Below are 22,566 nucleotides of genomic sequence, written 5' to 3' on the forward strand. Positions count from 1 at the left end.
TGTTTTATGTTTGCTTGAGAAAATAATTAAACACCTATATCTTAACTTACTTTCAAACTCTCAAATTGTATATCACTTATACAGAAACATTTGTTAACCTAAGCTTACAAGCTTTTGAATTAGCTCCTAAGGGTTCCACTTTATTAAAATCAATCATAAAAAATGAAAATAAGAACTAAAAGTTCCTATTTCGTGACTTAAATTTGCGTTAAAGACATTACAGGTGAAACAGCTCAGTGAGCTAAGCACTCCCGGGTGACATCTGCCATGGTTGCCAGCTTCAGTCCTGACTGGGCCAAAATAGTTGTTCACCCTTTTGAGGTAGATGAAGTATGCACCACTGCAGTAGCAAATATAGTCTGGATCCTGAATATTGATGGAGACTCCTATGGTACTTAATAACAAAGTCATACAATCATTGATACCATAATATAGAAGTTTTGAATATCGTAGGTAAGTATAGGGTTTTTATATTTTAACAATAATATCAAAATACATAACTTTAATATTGTTGTTTATTAATAGATTTAATGATTTTCTTATTATTAATGTGTAAATTATTTCATTATTTGTTTTCAAATATTGTTTAAATGTTTGAATTGTGCGTTTTCTTGTTTTTTTAAATGTTTTCTGCTTAATATTTTTTTAAATTTTAATTACATTTGTAATTTTAATGTTTTTCAGGTTGTTGTGTTTTATAGGGTTTTTGAATGGGTAGTATTTTCAATTAATTGTTTAAATGTTTTTATTTATTAAAATGATATTTTTTTAAATATTTAAATCATATTTTAAATACTTATTTTTAAGTTTAATGTTATTTATTTTTCAGAATGTTTGGTTTTCTAGGGCTTTGAGTGTGCAGTGTTTTAAGTAATGTTTTTAATACATTTGAAGTTGATTACATTTTGTATATTATTGTTTAATTTTGTTTCATATATATATATATATATATATATATATATATATATATATACATACATATATATATGAAACTAAATTATATGTGTATATATATATATATATATATATATTTGAAACAAAGTTAAACAATAATATACAAAATGTAATAAAGCTTTTAGCAAAAAATATTTATTAAAATATTTAAAATGAAGAATGGAACTTTATATATTTTAAAATACTACCCACCCAACCCAATAGCTTGTAAAATAAACCGAAAACAATATTTGTGTGTATATATATATATATATTTATATATATATATATATATATATATATATACAAATAATGTTTGCAAGATCCTTCCTTGTATAGGCCAAGCCCCAGACACACTCCAGGGGGTTGGAGACTGCATTGTGTGAGGGAAGGCACACCCCTTTCAGCTGTGAGTGACCACTCCTCCCCTCCCTCTCAGCACAGTTGGCTCATCAGAATATGCAGGCTACACCCCAGATTCTTTTGTGTCAGTATCTAGAGGAGAGGTGTAAACAGCCCAACTGTCAAACTGACCCAGACGGGGAATCCACAAACAGGCAGAGTCACAGAATGGTTTAAGCAAGAAAATGCCTACTTTCTTAAAGTGACATTTTCAAACTCACAATACAAAAACCAACTTCACTAAAAGATGTATTTTTAAATTGTGAGTTCAGAGACCCTAAACTCCACATTTCTATCTGCCCTCAAAGGGAATCTGCGCTTTAAAGTTATTTAAAGGCAGCCCCCATGTTAAACTATGAAGGATATAGGCCTTGCAACAGTGAAAACCGAATTTGGCAGTATTTCACTGTTAGGACATGTAAAACACACCAGTACATGTCCTACCTTTTAAATACACTACACCCTGTCCATGGGGCTACCTAGGGCCTACCCTAGGGGTGCCTTACATGTAGTAAAAGGGACGGTTTAGGCCTGGCAAGTGGGTACACTTGCAAAGTCGAATTTGCAGTTTAAAACTGCACACACAGACACTGCAGTGGCAGGTCTGAGCCATGTTTACAGGGCTACTTAAGTGGGTGGCACAATCAGTGCTGCAGGCCCCCTAGTAGCATTTGATTTACAGGCCCTGGGAACCTCTGGTGCACTTTACTAGGGACTTACCAGGAAATCAAATATGCCAATCATGGATAAACCATTAACAGTACAATTTACCTAGGGACAAATTGCACTTTAGCACCGATCAGCAGTGGTAAAGTGCGCAGAGGCAATAAATCAGCAAAAACAGACCTGAAAAAATAGGAGGAAGAAGGCAAAAAGTTTGGGGATAACACTGCAAAAAGGGCAATTAAACAGTCTGCCACTAGACATAGCCACAAAATGGTGGTTCTGTCTCCCTTGGTTTGGCGCTTAAAGGATTCATCACGTAGCCCCAGTAATGCAAGGTCACCCCTTAGACTATATCCTCTCCAGTATAAGGCTGATGTACTGGGGAAGATATTTTGAGTTTAGTGGGATAAAGATAGCAGTCAAAAAGTTGTTTATAATGAACCTCTCTCATGTTGATGAAGTAGTTATATCCAAGACTATCTCTCCAAAGTTTACAACTAGCAGGAGAGGGTAAAGGAAGAAGATACAACCCATAGAAGTCCCTGTCTTCTTTGCAAATCTTTTAATGGGAGTCAACTCCCTAGTGGCCACCTGCCGGATAACGGGCTGAAGCACCTAATGCTTCAGTTGCATGTAGCGGTAGTGTTCCATGAAGGATAGGTGGAAATCCCTTTGACAGTGTTCAAAAGTGTAAATGTCCTATCCATGGAATAGGTCAGCTATAATGAGACAACCTCCCTCTCTCCATACATCAAACGGCCCGGTGTAATGCAGGGGGGAAGGACAGATTAAAGTGAATTAGCGTCAAGGGGAGGGAAAGGTAGTCTCATACCAAACTTTAAGTGTTGTTGATGTGGGTGTGCTTAGGTATGCATTTGGGCTTTCGGTCTGCTTTTGGTGTCCACAGCACGTCCCAGATGTATCGGCCCACAACAGCTCTGTCCATGTGAAGCCAGTGCTTGTCTGATTCCCGTAAGGACCATTCAGAAATGACCCATAGCTGGGCTGCCTTATAATATAAATGGAAGTCCCACCCCACCCGCTTCTTTTGAGAGCCTCAATGTTTTGTGGGACAAGCAGGATCTGCGATTTTGCCAGAGGAAGTCAGTTAGGAGGGAGCAGAGGGATGGAAGTTGTCACCCTGGTCTAGCTCCACTGGCCCTGGAAGAGATATCATAGCCTAAGCAACACAGACATTTTTATGGCGTGAATGCCACCTAGCCATGAAATATACATGGGGCCCAATGTTTAAGGTCTACCTTAAGCTGATGTAGGAGCCTCTGAACAGGTCCGAGACCCTGGGGGTAATATTTATACTCAAATAGGTTATCTCTTTTTTGGCCCATTGAAATGGTGAGTTGGCGACTACATTTTTCATGCCTTTGGAGGGGAGCATTAGGTTAAGGAGAAAGGAGTTGTTTAAATTGGTATGGAATCCCGCTACTGCTTCAAAAGTCTGTAGCGCCATCTGCAGAGCATCCAGCGATGTCTGCAGGGAGGTCAGCGTCAATAGCACATCGTCCGCAAAGAAGGAAATCTTGTGGCACTGTGAACCAAATGGCAGGCCTTAATTATTGGGCATGGAATGTATTGTAGCTGCTAGAGGTTCTATACTAAAAACGAATAGTAATGAGGAGTGTGTTCCCCTCTGGAGCTGAAAAAAGTTAGATCCGACTCTGTTAACCAAGACCCTAGAGCACAGAGAAGCATAGTTGGCCTGAATTATAGCAATAAATTGATTGCAGAAGCCAAACCAACACAGGGTAAGAAATAGGAAGGGCCAATCCACTCTGTCAAATGCTTTCTCTGCCTCAAGGGCTAATAATAAAGCCGGTATCTTTTTTACATTGCTTTTTAGACCAAGTGAATCACCATCCGCAGATTGTCATGCATTTGTCCACCTTCAATAAAGCCAGATTAATCCAGATGAATCAAATAAGGCATGAGGCCCACTAGTCTAGAGGCCAGAACCTTCACATAAAGTATGGCATCTAGGTTGAGCAATGCTGTGGCGTGATATGAGCCGCAGGAACAAGGGTACCTCCCTAGTTTGTGGCTAATCGAGATGAGGGCTTCGCTCATTGAGGGTTTGACTGCTGTTTTGCTTCACTAATCACTGAGCTTAAATACACACACACTGAAAAGAATTCCTGGAGTGCAACTCTTAGTGTAGGAAATACATTTTAAATCACTCTGCAAGGCTCGTAAAGGAAGGTCAGTACAACTGAAAGGGCATGTTTAAAATGTGTGCAACAATAAAATGAAAACATGTATAAGGAATCTTCAATCTATAAACAGCAAATATATATATGCAAAGATACAAATACCTGTATAGATACATATATTCATACACAATGCAAAGCAAATAATTAGTAAAAATTCATCACCATGGGGCACAGTTGTTCCTTCATCTTTCTCCCAGCACTTCAAGCCGCAGACCACAGATCGACTGTCAGGAGAAAGAGAGATCTGATTTATCCTCACGGGAGATGTCAGCAATTGACCGCTCAATCTTGACTGAGGTCTCTGAATCTCCCCACTGCCAATCCTGGGTCTCTTATATACCTTAAACAAGCTAGAGAGGAGATTTCTAGAAAAAAAACGCTTGCTCCGCAATTGGTTATTCAAAAATGTTGGCTACTTCAGGTCAGTTTCGAACGGAACATGTTGGATTTGGCCAAAATCCCAAGGTGCCCTGTCTCAAAACAAAACCGTTCCCTGCCGTACCATAAACATCATCCTAGCACCTCTTATCAGCCGAAGCAGTTGGTGAAAAAGAACACGGAGAGACGCACAATAAAAACATGAGCAAAAAGCACATTGCATAGCGTGGGCATGGAAAAAAACTTGCAGCTTTTAACGTGGTTGTGGCTAATGCTTAAATAAAGTCAATAGGCAAAATGAAGCTGGTGGTCACTGATGTGACGGTGTGCTGCTAGGCTAAGTGCAACGTGGAGTCAGTGGTCAAAACACAAATATCATTACAACTGCCCCCACTTGGGCATTGTAATAGACTAGAGAAACCAGATGTGGTATGAGGTCAGAGCTGAACGTTTTGTAAAAAAGAGCCATATATCCATCAAGCCATTGTGAATTATGGGGCTTCAAAGCCATAATTGCCTCTCTGACTTCTTCTGCACTAATTGGTGCACCTAGGAGCTCATTTTGAGCTTCTGTCACTTGGGGGAGGTTCACATTTTCCAGGTATTTCTTTTGGGTTTGTTCAGTTGTGGGAGTGGCAGTGTATTGTCGTTCAGAGTAATTTCTAAAGGTTCAGATCTTCTCCGATTTGAAGGGTTGCTACCTTCTTTCAATATATCTCCAATATATTCCTTCTCCCATTTAAGTCTAAGTTGTCTCGCTAACTTGGGTCCCACCTTATTAGCGTGCTCGTAAGAAGAGCGTTTAAGATGTAAGAGGGTAAGGGCCAGATGCAGAAAACGATTTGCGAGTCGCAAACGGCAAAAATTGCCGTTTGCGACTCGCAAATCACATTTCCCTATGCAGAAATGCATATTCCAAGTCGGGACCGACTCGCAATATGCATTTCAGAATCGCAAATAGGAAGGGGTGTTCCCTTCCTATTTGCGATTCGGAGTGGTATGCAATACCTTTTGCGACCGCATATGCGGTCGCAAATGGTGTCGCAGTTACCATCCACTGCAAGTGGATGGTAACCCACTCGCAAATTGGAAGGGGTCCCCATGGGACCCCTTCCACTTTGTGAATGGACCCAGAACAATTTTTTCAGGGCAGGTAGTGGTCCAAAGGACCACTACCTGCCCTGAAAAAAAAACGAAACTAAAGGTTTCGGTTTTTTTTTAAGTGCAGCTCGTTTTCCTTTAAGGAAAACGGGCTACACTTAAAAAAAAAACGGCTTTATTGATAAAGCAGTCACGAACATGGAGGTCTGCTGACTACAGCAGGCCTCCATGTTTGCGAGTGCCCATAGTCGGTATGGGGCCGCAATTTGCGACCCACCTCATTAATATTAATGAGGTGGGTCTCTGCGACCCCATAGCGACTCGCAGACGGTGTCTGAGACACCGTTCTGCATTGGAAATTGCGACTTGCAATTTGCGAGTCGCTCCGACTCGCAAATTGCAAGTCGTAATTTCCAAGTTTGCTACATCTGGCCCTAAATTCTTCCCTGTTAGTATATATCCCATTCAGATGGTTCTAACTGCTGTGACTTTCCGATGTAATAGTAGTGTTGGTTGTTTTTAATGTGTTAGTTTGGCTTTACTAACATTCTCCTCAAGTGTCAGTCTTTCTTTTGTCCTTTGTTTATTAAGTGACAAGACTAGAACAATGCATTTCCCTCTGGTGTATGCTTTGACTGTGTCCCAATTGGTAGAGGGACTAGTGTCTTGGGTGGGGTTGACCTGGAAAAAGTCTCTGATAGCTTTGCAAAGCTCATCCCTGAGAAGGTGGTCCCATGTCAAAGAATTGGGGAAAAACAGCGACATAATTTGGGTGGTGGTGGGCCCCAGTCTAAGGTTAAATGTAGAGGGTGTGATCCGAAATGATGAAGGGATGAAAGGAGGCCATAAGTAGGGTTTTTATAAGCGATTAACTTAGGAAACCATAGTCTATTCTAGAATATGTTTGGTGTTTATGAGAGAAGAATGACTAACCTTCAGTTGTGGGATGTGGTGCCCTCCAGGCATCCTGTAGTCCCAACTTCTGTATTTCTTGTTTTAGCACAACATAATAATCCACTGTTTGCTTTCTTCCAGCTGTGTTGGGGGTATCTCTGTGTTGAAGTCCTTTCAATCTAGTGCGGCAAGGCCCTCATCAGGTTCAGGGCTTCTACAGCGCAGATGTCCAGTTTCTGCGCCAGGTCTAGTCTCATCTTAGAACATGGAATAAGTATCCAGGTTTGCTCTCCTCATTGGGTTGCTCCCTCCGCCTGCATTTATTATAGTCACTCTTATCTCATCATAGAGGAAGCAGCCCTTTACATGGTTCAGCACTCAGGTGATATTAATAATCAGCAGGTGTTGGTTTATTGTGAGGTGAGCAAAGGAGTCAATGCAATTGCTTCTCCTGCGCATTCTCTTTTGGAGCTTTTATTCCTCTAGGCAAGTTCCATCTTAGGTTCAGGCATGGATGTGATTGGAACGTTTTGGCAAGATTGTGTTTGGGAGGCTTCTAGCTATATGGAAGCTCAGTATCCCATATTTTTTCTTATGGAACGCCAGGGATAGTGCAGCAAGCACGTGGAGCTATCGTAGAGGCTGAATTGTATGACTGAGCCCCGGCGCTGCCATCTTAAAATCAGACATTCGGAGCTTCCGGCATGCCAGGGGAGGTAGGAACAGTTTGCTGCTTTAAATTAATATTGCAAATAGGCGGTCACTGAGGCCTGGAATTTCCTTTCATGGGCACTACTCTTATTTCTCTGGCCCTTGTATGTGCCTGCGCTGGTCTGGCACCTCTGCTGGTCAGGGCTGGTCAGGGCTTCTTACGCTTGATTAAGCACTCCCCCGCTCATTTTTTACCTCTTGTGTCTGCATTGCTCCCCGCGTACGGCTAGAGCCCCGTAATCTTGGCGGGGGTCTGCCACACAAAAGCAGACCAGTTCACAGTGGCCTTCGGTAGTCTCCTTTGCAGCCTCCACTTTCTTCAGGATCTGTTGCCATCAGCCCCCCTGGGCATTGCAGAGTCACCTTCTATTTTAATGTCCATTCCCCGTGAGCACTCACGGGGTCCGCTGTGTCTGACGGGCCTGAATGTGCTTGCACACTCCGATTCCACTTAAGTTTGCAGCAGAGCTCTTCTGGCTCACGTCCACTCGCCAATCTTGGTTGGCCACCCTCCTCCACTGTACACTTTTAAGGGCTGAGCATTGGCCCTGGGTCTAGTTAGCAGGGCCCAGGGCACCTTCAGAGTCAGTAACCACCAGATTCAGTCCAAAAAATGGGGGTGACCGGGGCAAAAAAGATGACTTTTTACAACATACTTTTTGTTTATCACATCTGAATGGTCTCATTCCAAGGTGACTTCCAACATGATAAACAAAAACCGTTTATTAGGCCATTTGTAGTTAGAATCGCCATTAAGTGACGGCACAAGAATTCAAAAATACCAGTAAGAAGAAAATATGGTTCTCTGTAGACAATGCTTTTGTCAGATAACCTAATGTGATAAAATGTATGATGGTTGTGTGTACTGTTTCGGTCAAATAGTTCCTCATGCATTGTAATGAAAGCACTCAACAAGAGGCAGAATGATACACCAAATTGCCAATAGCATAATGAATAATGGTGAGAGAGTAATACTCCCCTGGATGATCTGAAATGTAATTGACAATGTTTCAAGCCAGTGGCTGAAAGTAACTGATCCAAATAAGTTCATGGTGACCCGGGGCCCACTCCATGACTCGTCAACGCCACAATTCCTTCATGCAGCTGTGCACTTAAAACCCAGATCTTAAATGAGGAAGAAGCATTGATAGAAAATGAGAGTTTGAGAATGGGTGAGAAACACTTGCTCCATGGTGGACCTGTGGGGAGCTTATGATTTCAGTTGAGATAGGGTGGAGGGGATGGGAGAGTAATTAAATCATGGAGCAGCAAAGATTTAACATTTCTACTTTCTCGCTGATGTAATCAGTTTAGTCATGAATTGTAGTGCATGTCTTTTGCCGACTTCTGCTGACCTCAGAATTAAAAGCTGTAATGACATTCTTCAGTCTATATTGTAATTTGTTAGAGCAAAAGTCTCTCGCCATGGTGGAAGCTAGAGGAGTCGTTGGGCATATAGTTATGTTCTGTGTTTGCATTCATGCCATGGATGTATATTCTTTTTTTTTCAGTCCTGAAAACCTTGACATGCGGCTGGGATTTGACCTGTGTCAGGAAGAGAGCGATTTCATGCAGAAACGAAAGAGGGTGGTAGCCAATGCCTTGAGAGAAGCTTTGGGATTGACCTGTGACCTTCAAGAACATGAGGTATGTGCCTGACTCCTAGGCCTAGGTTTACTCAGGTATGTGACTGATTCCTAGGCCTAGGTTTACGAAGGGCTGCGCGGGGGCTCACTCACTCAGTCTTGCACTGTACCTGAGGGCTTATATAATGCTAAATAAATAGATTCAGGCGCCCGCGCAGCTCCGTAGTACATAAACCACTCACACTGAGAGGAGTGTGGATACACATGCCCTAAACACTGACAATAAAGGGCTATGTTTCGATTATATCAAATCGAATATGCTCGACAAAGCATATCCAACACTGGTTGGTTGGTAGTGCATCCCCCTTGAGGCCCTGGCCTCAACTTCAGTAAAAAAAAATCTGAGCCTTTTCATGAATCAGCAACAAGTATTTTGTGTAATGTTTTCTCCCCAACATACACAGAAGCGCCCAGATAATAATGGAAGACAAATGCGTCTGCTCCAGAAGGACCGATTTATCAGGCAGGTGCCTCTGTTTTGGTTTTATTCCAAGGGATGGGCTTGGCAGAATGGCATCTCGAGTGAGTGAAAACTTACACGCAGCATCAAAGTGTAATTACCGCTAACATAATTCTCTCGCCATACACAGAGTAAGCGTTGACTTTAGTGCCAAAAGTTAGGAGACCAGAACAGTCATTAGTGAAAAGTTTATTGTGTTGTAATTAAAAGGAACATCGTTTATGGAATTCCGAAAATGCCTAGGAACACAATCAGAAGTCTACGAAAATCTTATTTATCCCAGGTAATGGTAGTAATACCACTGCGGATTGTTCACCAGCTGGCAATCAGTAGGTGGAGGAAGGGGTCCAATGAATACGAGCAAAGTTATGTCTTTGTGTGTGTGAAAAAAATGCCACTACATTGGCCCTACGTATTAGCCTCATCTTCCCACGCCTTTCATGCACAACTGCAGCTCCAGTGTTGTTAGCTGGATCCTTTGTGGCACAGATGACACTTTTTGTACATCTCAGTAAGGCCTTTCATGTTTACCGGCTCTGGACAGTGGCATATGCGGGTGCATGTTTCCAGGAAACCTACATATTGGTCTCAGACATGCATTCAGTGTTGTGGGGACCAGAATGCAGCCCTTGTTCTATCGTTTGGAAAACTCTGTAGTCAGAAGACTATAAAATAAATGAAACACGAGAATCAGACTCCGGGGTTCATTGAGACTCTGGCGGTATTCAGACCGCCAGGGTCGCGGTGGAGGTCTGACTACCGCCAAAGCGGTGGTGCGACCACTTTGGCGGGGGTGGCACCACGGTCGGACCACCAGCACTGCTAGTGTACCTCCACAGGAAGGACAGGCGGTGCTGGCGGTCCTCATCCGCCAGGGCAGCACTGCTTGCAGCAACCCCCAGGGGATTACGACCCCCCTTTCCGCCAGCACTAACATGGTGGTAGCACCGCCATGTAAAGGCTGGTGGAGGAGGGGTGCAGGGGGCCCTTGCACTGTCCATGCACTTGGCATGGGTAGTGCAGGGGCCCTCATGGCCAGCCCCATCGCGCTGTTTCCTGTCTGCATTGCAGACAGTGAACAGCGCAACATGTGCTTGTGCCACTTTTGCACTGCAACATTGCCGCCGGCTCAATTATGAGACAGCTGCACTGGTGGCAACCAGACCATGGGACATCCGTCCGCCAAAGTCAAAATTACCCCCTCTGTGTTTATGATATGAAATGCTGGAGGGTGTCTACTGAGTGTTTAAGGATTGTTTACATGAAGTTGCAGCATTATTTTGAGTGGAAGTGAATACAGTAGGCCAGTGTAGGGGGAGACTGCTCTGCACTACCCAGAAGAACGAAACTCTATGGAGAGAGTGGAGTCCACAGTTCCTGTTCATCAATAAAGTGTACTCAGTAATGCAGTCTGGTGAATCCACCCCACAAAAGGTAGCTCAATTAATGAAAAGGTATTTTACAAATCTGAAGTGTTACATGCCCTTGAAATAAAGTAAATAAGCTGGTGACAATGCAGGGGGTATCGAATGGGGAGTCTGACATAAGATTTTGCATTTGTCGAAATGTCCGGTCTTTCCCTGTTATTCCAAAAAGTCTTAGGTCCTTTTTTAGGGATAGACAACAATGGACCATCAGGCAAAATAGACAAGCCCAAGAAACATGTCTCCATGAGAAACCTCAGATCTAGCAACAAACCTAACTGTGCGGTGGGGTCGGGGCCCTGCCCTTTGAAATAAGATCCCTTCGGAGATCCACCTACTAACGCTCAGGAAGGCCTTAAAATGTGGCTCTCTTCTGAATAGTCAACACAGATCCCCTGTTATATCTTTACTCGTGTGCAGTGCAGTTCCAAGAGACTTATTTGAGTGATGGTTGCGCTTTACAAAACCCCGCAAATAAATAATGGTTGACTCAGTACAGGATATAGAGGCAGGGAAATCATTTTATCTGCTGACACAGCCCCAACATTCATTTTTTCTGTTTTCCAAAACAAACCTCCGTATTTGTTTGATGGAAAACAAAAAATGACGAGTGATCTCTTTAAAACCAGCAGGAGCAGCTTTGTCCAAAAAACATAGTGGTTTACTTTAAATATGGCAGAGCAAGATTTAAGTGATTTGCCCAGAATCACACGATGTTGAGTAGGTCACCGAGGCTAGGATTCGAAATCTGGGTCTCCAGCTTCCAAAGGCGCTCAGCTTGGGCTGCTCGGCTACATCTCCTGCACATATCTCTGGCAAAGTGGTACCTTTGCCTCCCTAGTTGTTTGGCAGGCAGACCAATCAGGGTCGTGTTCTAAACGTTCAAGCTGAGAGAGATATAGCTTAGTACTCTGTACACGTCTTTTTTGTCACCGGGTAGTTGAGAAAAGAAGTTTGGGAATTGGAGTTCTCTTGGGAAGCTACGATTAGTATATTTTGGGGCACACCCTGCGATTCTTTGTGGCTAAAAAAAGTCAGCAATTTTTTATTTACATAGAAATTACCACATAGGAGTAGAATTGCAACTTTTTGAAGCCTACCGCTGGTAATCGGGCCAGGGCAATGCCTCCAGTTCTGATGTTGCCGGCGTCTGCCTTTAGTGTTTTTTAGGACCACTAATAGGCCCAAATATTCCCACTCATCGAATAGTACAATACAGACATAATTAGAGTGCAGTGCGCCTCACCATTCTGAGCCCTGGTGCCCCTATACCCACTGCACTCATGATAGTTGCACCCTTGACCGCTAATGAATAAACTGGAAATGGATCCTCGCCTTCTATCCAAACAATGTTTCCCCTTCAGTGGTAGTAATAAAGAAGCCATAAAGTCTGATGTAATGAGCTCACCATACTTGATTTTAAGGATGAAGATTATAAGATTTGGAGGGTGCGACCCTTCCTCAGACACTATTGCTCCAACACACTGACACCCTCCAGGTTTCCATTTTCAAGAACCAGCCATTTACAGTGATAACTGGAAACAGGAGACGCTCTTTCTCCTCTCACAGAACCACCCAGTAATAATGATGGTTACACAAATGAACAGGAGCAGTTAGAAGAGTGGTTGGGGCCCTGGCCCTTGTTCAAGAGACATAACTTAATATAGAGATGTCAAAGAGTATTTGCATTAGATGTTGAGAGCAGCTAGTGTCATTGCTTAGATGGTGTGACACCAGACACACCCTTACTTCTCCTTTCCCTACAGAAAATATGCGATTGTAAACCAGCCGTAGGAAACGCTCAGGAGCTTCCCCAAGTGCCTGAGCAGTTTAGTCACCTTCCCCAGCTCTTGTAGGAGCAGACACTAAAGAGTGCAAGATAACTTCCCATTGAAACACTAATACTGTCAGTATGGGGGGAGGAAGAGAAATCCTCCTTGCTTCTTTTGCCCAAACACCCAGCAGGAACCTCTTCCCAGACCCCATATCTCATTCTTCATGAGTGAGACTCACACATTTAGGAGCTTAACTTGAGCTTTCCTTCACAACAGGGTGAATATCACCTACCAGAAAGGGCTTGAACTTCCTCTCTAAATGCACTTTTTTTCATAGCTCGGCGTTGTTCAGAGAAGCTTCTGGGACCTCCAGAACCTTAAAGAAACAATAGCATCTATTGGGTAGCCCACCTGCAGACCACCTCCTTTGATGGGCATCTGAGTACTGCTGCATTACTTTTCTCAGTCAGTTATTTGCCTTAGTAAATTAGTATTATTTTATGTTCATTTGATTGTTTAAAATGCAACTGATGTCATGTTGACTTTGATGTATAAGTATTTGTGACATCACTTCCAGTGATGTTATCAAATATGCTAATTAGTTCTCATTCCTACGATGTTTTTTAAAATGAGATTTTTATTGTATGGGGGAACCTCCTTAATAAAATGCGTGCCAGATACTGACAGGCACCCAGCTGATCAGAATGTCCAGTCTGATGTTGATTGCTGTGCTGACTTACCCAGCAAAACTCATTCTCATTGTCAAATTCTAATTAGAAACAGCAGCACCTTTAGAATATCACAAGTTTGTACTTCATTAAGGCTCTAGTTCATAAAAACACTTTGCAGAAAACCTAAAGATTAAACTGTTCATTATTTCATAGGTTCCAGTTATTGCTGTCTCGACAACCGGGGGAGGAGCGAGAGCAATGACGGGTCTCTACGGTACGTTGTCAGGACTACAGAAGCTGAATCTCTTGGACACGGTATCCTATATTACTGGTGCTTCCGGTTCAACTTGGTAAGGAAACTGCAGAATTTATATTGGTGCTGGAGTGTTTTTGTGAAATGTACAGACATACAACATACATGTAGTTGGTATCTATAATACACATAAGATAGCTAGATACTTTTTTTCTTTACTGAAAATTGAAAGCCTAGCCTATTTTGCATGCCGTGAGCGTATACTCCAAAGAAGGTTTTTTTTTTTTAGAAATGGTGAAATTATCTTATCGGTTGTGGTTTTTTAGATACACAAGATAAATTGTTATAGTCAGTGATAGTCACTGTAGTGATTGAAATGTTCACTTATCACAGGAAATCTTTTTTTTTTAAATTCAAGTTAGCAAGTTAGGCCCAGAATTAGGGGCTTTTGATGCAGGGCAGCGCAGCAAGGCACCTTGCCGGGCTGCCCTGCGTCACAGGGAAAGGGCAGGAATACGCTGTGTCCATGCAATACAATGCATTCCTGTCCTTTTCCACTGTGCTAGAGCTGTTCTGGCTACCTAGCGCCAACACGGCCACCCTTGCACTATGGTAAAAGGGTGTCTGAGTTGTACGCAGGATTATTTTTGTGCAGGAAGGGGCAGGCTCTTGTAAATCTGGGGCAGCATCAAAAACCATGGCTGTTGCTTGGAAATACCTACTGCAACGCCCATGGGACGTCTCCCTTGTGTAGAGTAAGGCAACACAGCGATTTGCGCTACCTTGCCTTACTCCATATCTAGGAGGCCATTCAGAGCCATGCAAAGTGGCTTTGCGTGGCCTCATAGATATGTATGAAAGGTTTGCGCCACCGTTGCATCACTAAAAGTGAAGCAATGGTGGAGCAAGCCTTTTTATAAATATGCCCCTTAAAGGTTTGGCAAAACACGTTCTGATTACACTCTACCACCAGTCCTTGTTCTCCAGTCCCAGGCCCTGTGCTCCAGAGCCTGCTGCATAGTAGAGATGTACATACACCGTAACCCCAGGGCCCTTAGGCACAAAAACCGTTAGGCGTCTTAATTTTATGTGTGTTGTGGTTTGTTTTTTTACTTTTCAGATTTTCCATTTTGTTTCAGTTCATGAACTTCTCAAGGAACACTTTTTTTTGTTCTCCTGGGTTCTGAATTTTTCTTGGAATTTATAAGCATATTCTACATTTTGGGATGTTCTCTTATCCCCCTAGGTTTAGGGGTTGTCCTCATGCCTTAGCCAAACATATTTATTTCCCTGACACGCGATCCAGAACGACCCTTGAACAGTGCACATTGTATAATAGTGACTGGAGGAAAATTATTCCTTTTTAAAAAAAAAAAAAAAAAGTCTGTATATTAGTATACTTGCTGTAATCAGCAAGGAGGCCAGAGCAAAATTTTCAATCTCTAACGTGGTAGTTCTTAAATAGTCCTAGAAATATTTGAAAACTGAATGTGCAACCATAAAAACATATGCCACAGTCAATTAGATTTATTTTCAATTCAAAACGTGCCAGCCCGTTCTCAAACCTAGTTGGCAACATACAAAAGAAATTAACTCTTTGAAGCCCAGCTTTCATTTTCTGTAACACAAATATCTCACAGTTACTCAGCAGATTTACGCCAGGTTCTATGCCCCTGACATGTTTTCTGAAATTCCATTCCACAGTGTTTGCTATAAGGGACCCCAAGCATTCCTATAGGCAGTAAAATGTCAAATGCTACTTTTAGATCATCCTAAATAGCTTTGTCACCCTCTTCACCAATCTGTGCAACATTTTAAATGACAAATCCGAGCTTCTTGTATCAACAGTGAGAAACGTATTAGCACTCAAGAAATCTATTTCTTAAGAACGTCTCAACTTGCCCAATAGGACACCATACTATATAAATACAGGCAATAGTGAAATGAACTTTTTATATAGCAGCAATTATCACACTGCTGCCATTTCTAACTTTTGTGAATAACAGATGTTACTGTTACCCAAGTTATGGTACTACCTCACATATAAAACCTTTAGAATTCCCCGTAGCTTGTACACGGGCCATGCAAACCATAACTCACAGCAAATGCAGTGTTCATGATCTGAAATTTGGGACTGCCCACTCATCCAGCTACATTAGAAATGAGGTGGGAAATGCCTATTTGAGGTAGTAGAGACCACAGTAGAAATGACAAACCAATTAGCTACCTTGGGTATGTGCGGGAACCAGACACTATCCAGGTACACGCTACTCTTCTATAACAAAGCACTAATCACGGCACAGAGGGACATTGCACAGACTTGGGGTGGCAGGGACATGCCCTGCATGTCCCAATGGGATGGACTGGTGCATGCCAGTGCAATGCACGAGGTACAAGGGTAGGGGATTCCTTCAGAAAATTCGAAAAAATATGGGGACCCTTGAAAGAATATAGGGCCGGACTGGCCAAAGTGGGCATCAGGCGTGTACCCAGCAGGCTGGAAGCGTGGGGCCGGTTTTGCAGTGGTAGGGGCTGGTTTTGGAGTGGTGCTCCAGTATCAGCCCCCACTAACAAAAGCAGCAGTGCTTCGCACTTCCACCCCTACCCAGGGACTGGTCCAACAAAGGTTCAAGGGCTGCTTTGGGTTCCCAACCCAGCTCCGACAGAATACAGGAACCTACGTGGCTGACTCAAGTAAAATTTAAGCATGAAACAAGGTCCAATGTCTATACTGTAGTCAAATGGATGCTGTTTCATGTCACTGTCAGATGTCCTTTCTCTACACTGTTATTGGAAAAATAACATGTTTCCAACAAAAAAAATCATTAGCAAATTCCAAAACTCAATACTCATTGTCTTTCACCATGCCCTGTTCCCAATCCCCTAGCCCAGTGGTTCCCAACCTTTTGACTTCTGTGGACCCCCACTTTATCATTAGTGGAACCTGGGGACCCCCACTGCATCATTTTTGGAATCCGGGGACCCCCCACTGAGTCATTACTAAAAGCTGGGAATCTAAAATGTTAATATTATTTAATTTTCTAAGCAGTCGCGGACCCCCTGAGGAGGCTTCGCGGACCCCCAGGGGTCCCCGGACCACAGGTTGGGAACCACTGCCCTAGCCTGCAAAGCCCACAGGGTAGGTCTTTGGTTCTGCCCCTAGTACTTTAAGCACAGGGACTTGGTTTTTGACTACCGTTAACTTAGCTACCAAAGCATATAGTAGATTCTGGGAATAGGGAGTGGCCTTTGGACATGTGCTGCACAAAGTCTGCTGGCATCATATCATGCAGGTCACATTGAGTAGGCTGTGGGTGCAAGGCGTGGCCTTCAGCCACACTCTGCTCTCATTCGGCATGCCCCTCAAACCCACTGGACATTGTGTGCTTTTTGACAACAGGTTAAACTTTATCCAATCAAAAGCCTAGTTTTCAAATTTTAAACTGCCCACCTTCCTTCCCACCTTTTCAGAGATAGATCTCCCAACTTAATAAGGAAAATATCACTCTGTGAGGAGGGGGCTTCACGTTGAGAATTGTCTAAAAGGCACTTTCACCCCTCTCTCCAGCATCTTACCTCTCCCCAAAAACACAGAAACTCGCTAAGGCTTCTGCCCATGTCCTTGGGTGTTTTCAAAACCCTTAATAGAAATCCAACTGCTCATAATCTCCAAAGATCAGCTGGAAACCCACTCATTGTGGGGGTTCTCAGCTCACCTTCCCCCCTCAGTGTGTGATGTGTTTGTGATATCAGAGTAATTATTTTCTTTTCAGGACCATGTCAAAGTTATATCAAGACGTTAATTGGTCGAAGAAGGATCTGGCTGTGCCAATCGATGATGCTCGGAAACATATGACAAAGAGTAAGACAAGTGCATTTTCCTGGGATCGTCTGAAATATTATTACAACGAGATGGACGAGAGGTCAAAAATGGGTCATCCGTCTTCTTTTACTGACCTCTGGGGACTCATCATTGAAAACATGTTTTATGATGGCGTAAGTACCCTGAAAAAAGAGTGTTTTTCTCAGATACATTAACCTAAAACTAAAAAAAGTGATAAGAGATACAAACCTGAACATTACTGAGTGGAGGGAGGGTCAGACAGTGCGTCAAAAAGTCTGGAGGTCTTAAGTACAAACTTGGTGTTCTGACATATGATGATATTGCCCCTGCTGCAGGATCACTTTGGGCAAAATATATTTTATTGGAGTGCCATTGGCTCACATAGTCATTGAAAAATACAGAATGTTATTTAACCCTAGTCATGGACTGCTGTTGCAGGGGTATTCAAAGTTGGTCTAGAATGGTCAGGATACATACATGGTCAAAAATTAGATACTGCATAACCTCAATTCTCTGCAACCACTTGTCATCCATTATCATCTTCCTAAACCGTTCCTCTTTTTTGGCAATGTAGACAACATCATTGTTACTCATCTACCTTGTAATATGTAGGTCTGCTCTTATGGGTTCACCTTCTAACTCTACAACACTCTTTTACAGAGGTGTGGCACACTACTCAGTGTACATCTATCTATTTTTCTGTTGTAGTCACTAAAAGCTCCTTCCTTGAGCCCCAACCGTTACAGCGCTATAGCTCCTGCTTGGGAGTGCTTAGGGCCACCTTTGGCTATTCCTCTCACCTATTCATGGACAGAACCCGGATCTTCATATCTCCCCACCTCAAGTGAACACCCAAAGCGCTAACTGCCTTGGATATTCATGACTGAATAACCTTTCAATACCTCATTCTTGCAAAGACTGAAATCCCATACTTCTCAGACTTCACCAGACTCCGCCAACTCCTATCTCTGAACCTTTTATCTCCTTTTCATCAGAGATCACTGCTTCATCTTCCAACCTAGGAGCGTTTTTCACTTTTCGAAGGAAGACAGAGTCCTTCATCTCATCCACAGCTTCATTATCGCACTACGTGCTCCTCCACACACGAAAATCCAGTATCACCTATTCTCCAATACTACTAAAAACCTCATTAATGCTCTTGTTATCAGCAATATGGATTACTACAACATTTAGGTTTTGGGACTCTCCAACAATGCCTTCTTCCAGTGACAAGGTCGTTAAAATTGCGAACCAAGGGCCAGATTTAACTAGGTTTTGCATCACCCTAGCATTTTGCATGGGGGCGCAAGGGCGGCGTAAAACCTAAATGAGATTTATCAAGCACCGCAAGGCCACTTTGCATGGCAGTGTGGCTTGATAAATCTAGAACAACAAAAGGCAGTGGAAATCATGTTACTCTGCGACAGGGAAGCATTCCATGGGTGGAGCGTCGGTGATCCCACACATCAATCAATGGATTCTGACTAATTCCCAAATTTACCAACGCTGGTAGACCTGGGAATGTGTGAGAATCGTACACCTCCATACCAAATGTGCAACAAGGAGAAATATTAGTATGCCTCCTCGTTGTTTCCTCTTTCTAAGAGTGCAGCGTAATGGTAAATAAGGTGCATTCCTGCCCTCTCATACAGAGCAGCACAGGAAGGTGGCTTGCTGCATTGCTTCGAGTGAAAGATGGCTAAATACGCCCCCAAGTGCTGTTCTCCATCTGACACCAGGAACCAACTACCTCCTTCTATGTGAAGGTTGATAGGCTCAGAACTCACCGCATAGCTCCTCTCAAACTGATGTTCCGAGTCTTCAAACCTGTTCATAGCCTGGCCCTACCCTGCCTCAAAACATTCCTAACCAGCCACACCTCTACTCAATCAGTGTTATCAGACAACCTTCACTTCCTCAAAAAGCCCAAAGACCTTGGCGCCCAATGCCACTTCTGCTCATTTTACCTTCTTGCTCTCTCCTCTCACATGCACCTCCTGTAGAACTCACAATCATTCCTTCCCTAATCTCCTTCAAAACGGTTTTAAAAAACACCACTTTAAGCAAAATAATTACCATTAGAATCTAATCTCACATGTGCCTAATACTTTCAAAGGTAACAGTCTATGTGCTCATGCTCAGCCTATGAGATGTAAGTGTGGAAGTTCATGGGAATGTGTATAATACTTGTCTTTTCCAGCCTTTCATCCTTCCTCAAACCAACATCCACAACTCACACCTCAAAGACATCCATATTTTCTATTCCATCACCAAGTATATTGGCCTTTGTATGGTGCTGGTACTTTTGTTCAGCTTTTCGGTTTGAAATGCTGGTGCTACTAAATAAATAATTCATGCACAAAATAATCTGTGCTCATACAATAAATTGAAATTACAAATATGTATATTATGAGAGGTTTTTCTGAGACCCTAGTGTTGATCCATCCGGCGTCCGCTGTGGACCAAGGTTGAACACCCCTGAATAGACGCCACTGCCCCCAAGCTTTCATCTAGATACAAATGCATGCACACTCAGACATTTGGAAGAAAGGAAGTCAGTTAGCATGGGGTGCCATGAATTCATAGAGTATGAAATATTTAGGAAACAACAAGACAGTCCCCTTCAGTCGATCATTTTAGCACCATTGGCTGCCTAACACCGTGAGCAGCATTGCACTCCTGGTTGTCCATGCTCTCATTTAACCTTAGAAAACTGCATATGAAAATCAGTGGATTTGCTTTCTGCACTGATATGGAAAACAATCTACATTTCATTTGCTGTGAGGAAACCTTTGGGTGGGCGAAGGAAGGAGAGCATCTCAAAGTGTACCAGTTGTACATCAGGTACCAGGTACATAGCATGTAGTAGTCAAGTGTTCTTTGAGTAGACGTCTCACATGTATGCCCAAGGTATTTACCTCACTATTTGAAAAGAGAGAGCAGACAGTTCAAGCACTGTTGGACAAAACTATTGGAGGGAGGTGGAGGAGACAAGGACTACAGAGACTGGTCTGCCATCACACCACTTTCCCACCTCATCCGTCAGCCACTCCTGCGATATTTCCAGTCCATCTCCGTCATTCAGCCACATAAGCTCCTTACTTCGTCATCAATCATAGAAGACTATTGATGAGTCTATGGGCTGTTAGGCTTCAGCCCTCTTACCAAAAGTGGTCCAGTGGTTCATCCGGAACTGTTGCGACTGATATGGCCTCCACAAGTTACAACATCAGAATGCATAAGTCTGCAATATAACCACTGAAAAAGGCCTCAGCCCCACTTACTAGAAATTACTGACCATAGTTAGAGCTAAAAAATAAGACATCTGTGCCGTTAAGGAAGTATTACGCTTTTTATCACATACCAACAAACGTCCTAGATACAGCAGATTTTCTTTACTTTCTATTTATTTAATTATAAAACTAGAGCTAAAAAGACCCAGAACCCCAAAACAAAACCTAGGCTGGATGAACTACACATGCATAGGCCTGGGAATTTAGGAGCTCTATATGGAAAGGCAAGCCACAGCCCATGGTACTCAGACCATTCGCAGTCTTCTTCACAAAAGAAAGCAAGTATGCACAAGACATTTCAAACATCTAAAGCTTAAATGGGTTGTTGGAGACCCTGGGTCATCGAAAGATACCGAGAATCCCTGTGCCACCTAACTCAGGAAAATTCAAGCACTTCAACAGTATTTTCCAGCCTGATGAACTTGACAGCCTTTGAACTCTATCTCAATGACAAGGCAGACGTTTTAGATGGGTAATGAGAGCAAAAGTTGAAGTTGGTGGTAACGACAAATTTTTTACGACCGCATTCCCAGTCGCAAAACATTCTTACACCCCCCTGCCACTCCCTATTAGGAATTGCACACCCCTTCCTGATGGCGAGTCGTAAACCCTATTTTGTGAGTATAACAGACTTGCAAAATAGAGTCGGTAAATGTCCAGAAGCCTTTTACCGGGCCGTTTGCACCGGGTAAAATTACTTCATACATCTGGCCTTAACTTTAATGTCAAGACAGGAGGCTAGCATTATGCATTAACCTTTCATTCACTTCTTCTGAGCAGCAACCCCATTAAAAGTATCCAATAGAACATTAACAACATCATAATAGAAATAAAATGTTCAACTCCATATAAATTGTGTGTCCTCCATTTTGTTCCTCTTTTGTTTGCTGCTCCTGAGCAGATAAGTATATGTTTCTAGATGTTATGAGTTTGTATTTGTTAGTATATGTGTATATTTTAGGTAAGCTTTACACGATTTATGGGTCGAATTAGTTATACTTCTAGGACTTTAGGGCTAATATATAAAAAAAAAAGGTGTATTTTTTTCTACTTTGAATTATCATTCATTTAGGTACATTTCATTGAGAGTTCTGTTTATGGTTTTTCTAACAGCGTTTATTTGCTGGTTATTTTGGCCTTACCTTCAACCGTTGTTTTTGTAACATGCTTAGCATGAGGCGAGGACTTCAGCCTGAGGCCTTTCTTGCAGTTAGTGCTCTTGCGGGCTATGTAAGCAGACGCGTACGTCTTCTCTGAAATATTAGAAGAGTGAACACATAGGCGTTCATTTTCTCTACAGTGGGATGCGCTGCGTGACAGTGCATCTGCTTCAGTGATAAGGAAGCGGTTAGGTGTTATTTTTTATAGGCATTGGAGCACATTGTGAGCAGTACCACGTATGTTTATAGTGGATTGCTGTTACTGTGGTATCCATGGTAACGGATCACCGTAGGTGGTACGTTACGAGAGAAGTTTTGTCAGTACGCACGGAGCGAGATTTTTCAAGAGGTCTGGGCATTATTAAAGTATTTTTGAAAAAGAAATAAGTATATTTCAAGTTTTTTGGAGAGGGTGTCTGAAATAAACAAGGAGAAAGAAGGAAATCAGGAGGATTTCATTAGGAAAATTGTTAATGAGGAATTAAAAGTGGTAGTTCAGGAGTCAGTTAAGCAGGCCTTGGGAAAACAGAAAGGTAATGATGAGGAGGAATTTTTCTCCTTGTCTGAGGATGAGGACCGTTTTAGGGGTCCAGGGGGAAAGTGTTTCATTTGCAGGAGATGCAGGACAGATTTGGAGTCCCAAGCGGCTCGAAAAAGAGAGGTACCCTGAGCGGTACAAAGGAGAATCAGCTTGAGGCTGAAAGTGATCATATAAATGAAGAATTGGATA

General features: G+C 42.7%; 1 protein-coding gene across 1 annotated transcript in view; it reads left to right on the top strand.

Annotated features, from left to right (window-relative positions):
- The window catches only part of LOC138260353 (cytosolic phospholipase A2 delta-like), a 237,588-nt gene that overhangs the window by 156,195 nt on the left and 58,827 nt on the right, over nt 1–22,566 (top strand). The window contains exons 11-13 of the mRNA XM_069208771.1: nt 8,822–8,957; nt 13,500–13,636; nt 17,313–17,535. Coding sequence (XP_069064872.1) covers nt 8,822–8,957; nt 13,500–13,636; nt 17,313–17,535 — 496 coding nt within the window. The remainder of the gene's footprint in view (nt 1–8,821; nt 8,958–13,499; nt 13,637–17,312; nt 17,536–22,566) is intronic.

The sequence above is a fragment of the Pleurodeles waltl genome, chromosome 9 (assembly GCF_031143425.1).
Source record: "Pleurodeles waltl isolate 20211129_DDA chromosome 9, aPleWal1.hap1.20221129, whole genome shotgun sequence".
Lineage (NCBI taxonomy): Eukaryota > Metazoa > Chordata > Amphibia > Caudata > Salamandridae > Pleurodeles > Pleurodeles waltl.